This window comes from Athene cunicularia (genome assembly GCF_003259725.1).
Source record: "Athene cunicularia isolate RWA chromosome 15 unlocalized genomic scaffold, athCun1 chr15_part1, whole genome shotgun sequence".
NCBI lineage: Eukaryota > Metazoa > Chordata > Aves > Strigiformes > Strigidae > Athene > Athene cunicularia.
Window position 1 is genome coordinate 13625661 of NW_020799121.1, and position 10511 is coordinate 13636171.

General features: G+C 42.5%; 1 protein-coding gene across 1 annotated transcript; it reads left to right on the forward strand.

The window, feature by feature from the left end:
• The first annotated feature begins 1127 nt into the window (after positions 1–1127).
• On the forward strand, positions 1128–9885 carry RAD9B (RAD9 checkpoint clamp component B). The gene is made up of 10 exons (XM_026859794.1): positions 1128–1183; positions 2080–2212; positions 2749–2863; positions 3824–3923; positions 4819–4925; positions 6805–6911; positions 7279–7343; positions 7876–7998; positions 8625–8880; positions 9185–9885. The coding sequence occupies exons 2-10, from the start codon at positions 2117–2119 to the stop codon at positions 9314–9316; spliced, it is 1101 nt and encodes a 366-aa protein (XP_026715595.1). The 5' UTR covers positions 1128–1183; positions 2080–2116; the 3' UTR covers positions 9317–9885.
• The last annotated feature ends 626 nt before the right edge of the window (positions 9886–10511 follow it).

Sequence of the window (10511 nt, forward strand, 5' to 3'; positions counted from 1 at the left end):
GCGCCAACCACCCGCTACGGCGCCTCCGAAGGGCTAAAAAAGCCCGAAACGCGCTTCTCCGCCCCGCCCCGCGCCCACATCCGGGTCTCTGCGGAGCGCCCCGCCCCGCCCCGAGGGGTGTTTCCCGCCTTTTCCGCAGCCGCCGTGTGAGGCGAGCCGGGTGGCCATGAAGTGTGTCATTGGGGGGGCCCATCTCAGAGGTACCCGTGGCCCCGGGGGAGGCAGCAAGGCTGGCGCAGAAGGGTTGTCTGGGGGAGAAACAGGCAGCCCAGAGCCGGGCCGCCTTAGGGCGGCAGAGCTCAGCAGGCCCGGCAGCCGTGGGGGTGTGTGACAGGCCTGGTGTTGCCCTCGGCGGGCTTCCCTGGGGGAGCTTTAGGGCGATGAGAAGTGGGGCACGAAGCACTGGGAGCTGTGGCCAGAGCCGCCATGGTCACAGCAAGCAGAGCTGCCCCTTCCTCTTCCCCAGGAGGACAAAGGTGTTTTTGTGGGGCCACGCGCAGCCTCTGATAGAGTTCAGAGTTTTGTGGGCTCAGCGTGGAGCCTCTGGACTCAAATGAGAGAGCAGAGGGCTGGATTTGTGGTACTTCCAGGTTGAGAAGCCGTTGCTTAGATTGGTTCCTTCCTGTGCACACTGTTCTACCAGAGACCCAACTAAACCAGTGCACAGCGTGTCACGTGAACTGGTGCTCTGCCAGTGCCACGGTGGGCAGAGGGAAATTTTGAGACCCACTGCTGTTTTTTTTTCTGTGTTTCTTACAGTTACATCTTTACAGATGTCCAGCTGTTTACTGCTTGCTTAAACCTGCTGCCATCTACAAAATGTAATTTCTAACTATAGTGGTTTGTCCAAGGAGATTGAATTAATGTGTGGTGACATCGGGTCATGCCAGTTGCTGCAGAGGGACAGACGACATTTGAGGTGCACCTTGTCAGAGGCAGCTTTCAGAAACGTCGAGGTGTTTGTGCTACTAAAAAGGAAAGACCAATGTTTTCCACCATGTCACTGAAACGTCTAGGAAATTATTAATGTTTCCTCTTAAATTATTCTGGAGAAAATGCAGCATATTTTTTTAACTTACAATACATATTGCCCTGTTTTCTTTTCCTGCTAGTGTTTGGAAGAGCAATACATGCCATAGCACGTATTAGTGATGAATTTTGGTTTGACCCCATAGAAAAAGGTGTAAGTGACTTTGTTTTGTTTTAATTTGAAAATATTTTTTGGAATCATAGTATTGTTGGATATTGTGATGTTTTCCTACAGGTGCCCTTCAGCGGGTTACGTTCTCTCAGCTTCCTCCACTTTCAATATGGACAAATGCCATATTTTCTGTAATTGTAATTATGCAGATTACATCATGGAAGATTCATTCCTGCTCTGCCCCTAGTATTCTTCATTTTTTTGTTAGCCAAGCTGAAGCTTGTCCAGGACATCCGGATTAATACCAAGGGTTTTATTTCTATTGTCATGGGTCTAAAGGTTTATGTTTTGTACCACGTCAGAAACTGCCTCTAAACAACATGTTTTTGTACCAGTATGACTCAACAGGAAGAATGCATCCATTAATATGCCTCTGATTAATCAAATACCATTTCCAGCAAAATTAGGCTTTTCTCTAGAGGTTTCTTAGTTAAAAGTGATCAACTCTCCTTAACTTGGTGGGAGGCTGGAAAATTAGAAGTGGAGATAATTTCTTCTCATACCTGAAGAATTACTGAGGTTGCTAGTAGTGTCTTTGCTCATTTGTAGGTGTCACGTGGATGGGTGTACAGAAAGGTTGTTTTAGAATAAATCCAGTCCTTCAAATGCAAGCTGAGCTTTAAGTGTTTAGGTAACCTGCACTTCAGGGCCACTTAAATGTCCATAGATTGGATTTTTATGCCTGTATGATACCAATTATAGTGAAGGTGGTGAATCTGGACATGATTGTGTGCATAATGCATCTATATTTATTTTGAGACATACACATTTAAAGGTTTCGTGGTTTAGGTGTGGTACTCGAAGCAGAGAGATGGCTTTTTTGTTAAAGGTTCGATATGAAATAGTTTTGAGTTAAATTGTTTTACTTATGCTTTCAGCTTGCCTTAAGATCAGTGAATTCTTCAAGGTCAGCATATGCATATGTCTTCTTCTCGTCTATGTTTTTTCAACATTACTGCTGGACGGCTGTGTCTCAACCACGTCAGAAGGAAAAACAGTTATCCCTCCCATGTAAATTGATAATTAAGGTACATTTTAATGGATTGTTATGCACAGCTTTGTAAGCAGCAAATTAGCTCAATTTCCAAATGAAATTATAGGGGAAGGCTGGTAGAGGCACGTGGATGGCTCTAAACTCAAGCACTTCTGAGCAATTCTGCAAAAGGGAGCGTTAGTATTAATTAAGTTTAGAAGTTGTACCTCCTGAGCTGTACCCTTCCCAAAGTCTGAACCGGCTTAATCTTGGGGTGAAGGATTACCACGTTTCTGCCTCTGAAGTGTTTCTGTTGTAACTTCAAAACCAGTATGACCCAGCAGAGCTTTGGCCAGTTGTTTAGCAAACAGACCACGTTGACCATGTGTTGGAATAGTTGGTGAGGATGGCGAGGATCCGTATCAGCTGCCACAGTGTCAGCTTAGAAAGCAGTTTGGGGAAGCCATAAAAGCAGAAGCTTGAGATAAAACTGTACAAAACTAGGGAAATAATACTGCAAAATTGCTTGGTGAATGACCTCTGCACTGATAATTTATTTTTTTTTTTTAAACAGTCAGTTCTTCCTGTATTTAGATGTGTAAACGTGCTGGAAAGAAATGTAGAGAAATGCAGCATTTATACAAATATTAATGATCATCACATAACTTTCAAGCTCTTCTGCAAACATGGTAGGTTATACATAAAGTGACTTGGAGAAAGAGAAGTCGTTTAAAACAGCAGGGCAACGCAATATTTAGTGTAATTATTAATTGAATGTTACTGATGGAATGTTATGCCAAACACTTTCAGCCTCCTCACATCGTAATTTCTGTTTATCACGTGCATCACCTTGTTAAAATGAAGTTGTAACAGGCTTTAACAGACAGACATTCTTCACTGCAGTAGTTACTGCATGCTGTATATTAATCTTGTTAGTCTGCTGCTCACAACATTTAGAGTTAGGCTGGAGTAAATTCTGAAGAAACACATGTGATGGAAAAGGAGGGAAATCCTGTTTTGGCAGGTGTTTGAACTAGAGGGTTTACTGGGTCTTTCCACTTCTAATACAGTTCTTCACGGTAACAGGCCTGACATCCCCAGTCCCACAGAACACCAGGTACATTCATCAGCATTAGACTTTGCAAAACTCATGAAGAACCGTCATCTGTCAGCACAGCTTGCTGGGCTGGGGAATAGGCAGTGGTTTGTATTATTAAAAATCTAGCTTGTATTACTAATAATGAGATAATACACTGAATTAGGTCTCAAGACAATTAAGCTCTCATAGCTCATGCTTATCTAGAAATACATGGAGATCTGTAGGGTTTGCCTTTTGTATTCCGCCACCATTTAAATATCAAAGCCTTTTTTCCCCCCTGCATTTGTTGCAGTTGTTCACTATTTCTGGTGGATTCTTAAAAAACTCAGATGCTGGAGGGGCAGAACTAATAGGATGAAGGAAGTCTTAGTTGGCAGGTTAATTAAGTCTTCTATCTGTGGGTGAGTTATTTCCACATAGCTAGAGTGAGTTGTTTTGTTACTTTCTCTATGCAGATTTCCTAAAAGAACAATTAATACTGAAAAAAAACACCATTTAAAAATTACAGACCAACATTGATTTTTTTTTTGTCCATATCCTTTATACTTAGGTGTTATAAAAACCTATAATCTGATGTTTCAAGAGTGTGATCCGTTGCAGGCTGTTTTTGCTAAGCACATGTGTCCAAACATACTTAAAGTCCACTCCAGGTAATGAATACAAAAAATTTTTTTCTGAAAAAAAAAAAAATCATACAGGAGGCAATACTGCTCTCATAGTGATTAGCATAATCAAAATCTGATTAGGGCACAGTGAAAAATGACAAATTCTTAAATCCTGTTTCCTAGTGCTTGATTTTTCACATCACAACTTAAGAAATTTGAATCATTTTGCCCTTAATCCTACTCGGTCACCTTGAGAAATGTATTAATGGATGATTTGAGTTCATACCTTTGAGCAGCTTCCACCTGTGACAAATTTTAAAATTTAATTTTATAGGCAGAGAATCCAGTGGTAAAAATACAATTTTCTCTAGCAATAAAAACAGCCCTTTGGAGGAATCCACGTTTTGGCTTGTCATTGCAAGCAAAGGCAAAGAACAGACTCTGCTCTTCCTGACAGCATTTCTGTTAAAAGTGTTTCTTGTGCCCAGGAGCTCTTGTCACAATAATCAGCCATTAAAGGTGTATAAAGATATCTCTGCATAGGTACTGTGTATTATATTTATAAAAAGATTATGCAACTTTTAAGACTGCAAGCTTTTGAATAGAGAGTATAGGACACCCAGGTTTGCTCAAAGTTGTGATACATATAGAAAGGCAGCAGATATATATATATATATATATAAGATCAACTTGGCAACATACAAAAGCATTAAACAAATTTGCTTTCATAATTAGCAGTTGTACTGTTAGATTTCTTATGTACCTTTTGCATATAAATCAATTTAAAAGAATCAGCAGAGTTTAAGGGGTACACATTTCAAAGGCAGGTTTTCCAACAGTATTGCCAAATAATTTTAATTTCTAATGTGAGTAACAAATACTGGCTAGTAATAAATTTGTGGCAGGTAAAATTATTTTAATGTTGAATTAAATTTTATAGGCTGCTGGCTGATACAATGATTCACTTTCCGACCAGTCAAGAAGAAGTAACCTTATCAGTTTCTCCGATGAAAGTTTGTTTCAAGAGTTACACTGAAGACAACACTGGTAAGGAAATTCAAAATACGAAATCATATTGGGACTTCAAAACAGGTGAACTAAAGGAATAATTATTGCAGTGTAAACGGAGAATGCATTTTATGGCTGAATGGGATTTTTAAGAGAGGGAACATATAGAGAGAGATTTTAAGTCATGCTGCCACCCTCTGGTTTTAATATCTTTTTAAAAAGTATGTCTTTTATTACCATTTTCCTGGTATCAGTGGCAGATATCAGACTGAGCAGCCAACTGAAATAAATTATGCCACTTGCTGTAGGCTTGAACAGAGGTAATTACTGTGCTGCAAGAGCAGAAGCATGGCAACAGTCAGGAAAAAGGAGATAATTTTATGTTTTAAAAAGAATGATTTAAATCTGAACACCATAATTATAGAATTGATATCATTACAGAGTATATTTTAGTGCAAGGGCAATACAGCGTGTTAGCTGGCCTAATGCTGTTCTGCTGTGCTGCCATGTTCAGCTCTCCTCCATCTGATGGAGAACAATCTAGATTCCTGGGGTGTGACTCGAACTAATTTTAAAGATATAATTGTGGTTTTGAAGTATAGGTTCTTGTATATCATATAATAAAGGGATGCTTTTCATACTTGCTTACGAGGATAATGACCTAGAGGAAGATGATGGCCTAGAGCGGTGGGGTGGGGATTGTGCCCAGAACAGGCTAAAGAGGTGCAGAGCAAGGAGGATTCAGTGGTGGAAACTGGCTGGAGTGAAGCAGGGAAGAAATGACTGAAAATAAAAAGACACTAAAAAGAGTGTATGCCGAATGACAACTTTTGATGGTTTAGCACCATGCATTTACAAGGGTTATTGTAAGAAAGAAAGTGAAAAGAATAGTAGGTAAAAATTTAATGAGGTGCCAAAAGCCAAAGAGTCAAGGAGCAAAAAGAGGAATTAGCATTGTTCTTGCATAGCACTGATGCAATACACTGCCTGCAGCAAATGTTCCACACGCACTGAAACAAAACCTGGCCTTTGAAGGTATCATCTGGCATGGGCTTGGGTTTTTCCACATTCAGGTTTAATTTTCAAAGAAAGAAATGACATCTTCTGCCTAGGCTTGTTCTCATTTGCATGCGGGAGGCTCTGCCTCGCAGCAGCTGGCAGATATGTTGTATTTATTTCTGCTGTTTTAAGGCACTTTCCAAGAGTATATTTGAACAGGTAATGGGGACTTGTTGAAGGCTGAGAGAAAAACAACCTCTTGAGCAGAGAAATGGAAGACTGGGCACAGCTTCTAATGGTTTGTTAGCAGCCTGGCTTCAGAAGAGAATTGGATAGGTGTGTAGTTGAATTTCTGGATGCCTCTGAGCCTGTTCTACTCTCACACCTACTGACATGGATAGACTAATGCAATGAGAACAAGCAACAATCGAATACCTGAAACAGAAGAGCCAATTTCCTGTTGCCACTTATGGATCAGGAAAAGATCGTAATTTGTAACAAAGAACCTAAATCCACCTTCATTGTCCTCTGATGATTGTCAGCAATTAATGATTAATCTGTCAAAGACATGTGGTGGTTTGGTCTTCCCATCTATGCAACAAGCAGTCAGTAAGACTATTTATGGACAGAGCAGGTTGGTGAGAACGACAGCGGGTGTCAGGTTTGATCACAGAGTCGAAGATAAAATGGATTCTGGGCTCTGTTAAAAGCCATTTAAATATACATAATATACTGTAAATAAATCGAGGATTTAATTTTGAAATAAATGTAGATAAGCTAAACATTTACTAATGTTAGTCACTATAAAAATACAATTATTTGTTCCAACAATGCTGATGTAAAAACCTCATAGTTGTAATCGTACTTTTGTTGAGTTCAAACTTCCCTCCTTTGAGTCCTCGACTTATTATTTAAACAGATTTTTCAAGGACAATGCTTACTGAAATACAACTAAGTCCGGATGAATTTGACTACTTTCAAGTTGGAGTAGATTCTGAAGTGACGTTTTGCCTTAAAGAATTGAGGGTAAAGTAAGAATTTGTCTTGAAACTCACCTGACTTGACCAGGACAATGCGGAAGGGCCCTGGGAAGTGTTCCACCAGGCCTCCTGACGGGTGGCAGCATCTCACCAGCTGCTTATCAGGATCTCTGGGTCGCTGCGGGGTCCCTCACAGGAGCCTTTGCAAGGCAAGCGAAGCATTTTTAAACCAACAGAACTGTGGTTCTGGTGCTGGGCAGACACAGAAAGTGTCGGGGCCTCCCAAGAAACACATTTTAGAAGCAGGAGACTTTCACCCTCTTCGTGCCAGTAAACAACAGCTGGGATAAACTTATATTCTGATATTGATCTGTTTTTAAAGTAGTGCTTAACCACCGCTCCCTTCTTTCCAGGGACTGCTAGTATTCTCAGAAGCCACCAGTGCTCCTCTCTCTATCCATTTTGACATCTCTGGAAAGTATGTTTTCGAGCCTGTCTAGAACTACAGCAGTTACAACTCCACGGTCGTTTTTTTTGTCTGCGGGTTACTCAGGGAATATTGAACTGAAACAGTAAAATAGATTTTTCGTTTTGCACCAAAAGCTATTATTTCTGATCCGCAGTACAGGGTTAAGTAGTTTGCTATTATGCATCAAGTATTTAACAGGAGCATCCATATTCATGGCTAATGAGCACCTGCAAGTTCCCTGGACACCTCAGGTTCTCAGTCTAATGCACACAATTGTTTCATTTAGTAGTCTAAAGAAACAATACATTTTCTATTCAAAATATAATTTTAACAGTTACATATTTAAAACTATCACTTGACTAAGTATAATATCTGCTCATTGGGGCATTTAAACCTGTGACAGGAAGTGGCAAATATATTAGATTTTCAACTTTTCAGGGGAGGCATTTTTTTAATGTGCGTATAGAATTGCGTGGGCTGTATTTCCTCCTACAGTATGTGGAGTTACGCATGGTTTTAGTCTCTGAATATTTGTCTCTAGACCAATTGCTTTCAGCATGGAAGACAGGGTACTAGAAGCCAGCTTTATTTTGGCAACCTTGTGTGAGGTTGGAGAGGAGACGGCTGCCCTGCGGCCTGCCTGCTTCTCACAGCAGCTGGAAAGGTAACGGTGAGGGAGGCAGACTGCCTTGGGAGGGTGAAAAAATGAAGTCTTAACATTTTCTGGTCAAGTCACGTTCAAGATGGAAGGGATCTGCTGCTCCTTGCAGGGGGGTGGTAAGTTATACGGATCCTGGTCTTTGGGCATAGGAATAGTGTGGGTTGCACCAGGGCAGGGTCAGGCTGGCTCTGAGGAAGGATTTCTGTGCAGAAGGGGCTGTTGGGCGTTGGAATGGGCTGCCCAGGGCAGGGGGGAGTCCCCGGGATCCCTGGAGGGGTTGAAGAGTCGGGCTGAGCCAGCGCTGAGGGGTCTGGGGGAGTTGGGAATGGTGAGGGGGAGGGTCATGGTGGGGCTGGAGGAGCTGCAGGGGCTTTTCCAACCCAGATGGTTCTGGGATTCTGTGACAGCTCAGGGTCACGTGCAGCAATAAACCTCAGTGCAAGAGAAGACTTGGCGCTCATGTCTGCTTTCCTTTATCTGCACGGGGTTCTGTCAGAGTAAGAGGGGAAGGGAAGGTAGTTGTTGAGGAGCCATTCTAAAGCCATAATGCTTTTCATGAACAGAAAATGAAGATATTCTAACAAAACCACATAAAAGCCAGTTACTAACCTGACCTCTCTCCAATCCAGATCAAAGACGTGTCCAGGTAAACCGGAGAAGACCCCCGTGGGTAAAAAGAGCCACGTAGCAGCGCATGGCTCCCAAAAGCCACAGCGGAATGGCAACGCACTGAACACCAGGGCAGCGAATCCTGCGAGTCCTCTGGTGAAACAAGAGAGTAAAAATACTCCCGGAGCTGCAAAGAGAGAGAAGGCGAGCGCAGAGGGCCCAGCCCCCACCGAGGGCCCCGCGGCGCTGGGGGCAGAGGCGATGCGGTCTCAGCAGGTGAGGAGACTCCCTGTGTCCCCGGTGCAGCGGGATGCTTCATGGTGGGGCAGGGGGGAACGTCTGCACGTCAGGGCTCAGTTTTCTGCAGGAGCAGCTTTCAGAGCGGCAGAGCTGACAGAAACCACCACTACGGTGTGTTTAACCGTAATGCTGGAAATATTTGCAGAGGGCAGGTGTGTTTTACTAGGGAAAGCTGTAGAGTGATCAAGATTTTTAAAGTGGCAAAAGCTGCAGGAATAATTAACCCCCACATTCTGTATCACATGCAGTTTCTCACTTCTATAAATATTGCATTTTCCAGTTTCACTCCTTCTTTTTTGGAGCAGTTTCTTGTAAGGAGAGGGATGCCGTCAGTCACACCTTCCACAGTTTAGCCACAGCTAGTGACACTGAAGAGGATTTTGGTGCTGTGCAGAGCTCCCAGGTTCTCTAGTGCCACGAAGTAAAGCTCTTGGGGATCACCCAGAGAGAAAAGCACCATTGACGTGGTAACGGCAGAGCTGTTTCTAGTTTCAGAAAGATTTAGTTGCAGTTCTGTGGCAAGTTAGAACTCGAGGGAAACTGTTTGTACTCTGGGCTTGTATGGTGACCTGCGTTTCACAAATCCCCGTTCACGGCACCCAGGAAGGGGGAATCCGGCCCGGCTGGCACCTGGTTCTTTTTTTGCAAGATTTAAGGGTGAAACTTGACTCAGTACTGAAAGCTTTATCCCTTCCTGCTCTGCCCATACCAGTTAAGTGTTTATTCACTACTCAACCACCAGCACCCAGGTGACTAACAGTCAGCTGCTGCCGTAACACAAGATAAATTTTGGTCACGACTGACCAGATTTTGTGCGTTATGGACATGCTCTCCAGTGCAGTTTCACCAGAGAATTCAAACTGTGGTACCACGTCAGGCACAGGGAGCTGCTGTTGTAAAGTTACAAGTGCTGGAATAATAAATCCATCCACTCCGCCACAGCCAAACACAGCACTGCTAGAGAAGAGCTGGTATTTTTACAGAAACAGTGCGGAATGAATGTTTAACCGAGTAGCCAAAGTTGTCATAGAAATGCATTTAAAAAAAATAAAAGTCACATTTGACAACGTGAGTTTCAGATGGGTGCTGTTCTCCTCCCTCCCCCTGCCTCTTCCACCCCAAGTCAGTGACAGCATGGTGTTGCCAAACTCACACTGGTTTGGCAAACCACGGTGTTGCCAAACTCACACTGGAACAAAATACTGAAATTCCCAGCCTTGGGTCAATTAAAAGACCTCTCACAGTTGGTTTTCACCCTCAAACAGGGCTTGAGAACACACTATGAAGGTCTGAACAAGGGGCTGGGTGGCTGCAGCTCTCCACCCACCACCAAGAGTTTTTGCAGTCAACTTTAAAACCCACATTTTTAGTATAAATACTATATTTATTAAATATCTTTACAATTCATTTAAATGTATTTACAGAACTATTCCTGCATAAGTTATACCTCAGACATGAAATTCACATAATCGCCTCTTCGGTAAGCATAGATGATAGTCTCATTTTAACAACAAACAAAAAAGCATCCTCATTAGATACAGACTCAGATTTGCTTCATCATTTCAGCTATCTTTGGAAAAAACTACTTCATACAGTCCATTTCTGCA

What these genes read in the sequence shown, in the direction of transcription:
- RAD9B (XM_026859794.1), top strand. Translation starts at nt 2,117, where the DNA reads ATGCATATGTCTTCTTCTCGTCTATGTTTTTTCAACATTACTGCTGGA. An exon ending in CAAGCTCTTCTGCAAACATG is followed by an intron (nt 2,864 to 3,823) that starts GTAGGTTATACA and finishes CTTTATACTTAG; the next exon opens with GTGTTATAAAAACCTATAAT. An exon ending in ATACTTAAAGTCCACTCCAG is followed by an intron (nt 3,924 to 4,818) that starts GTAATGAATACA and finishes TAAATTTTATAG; the next exon opens with GCTGCTGGCTGATACAATGA.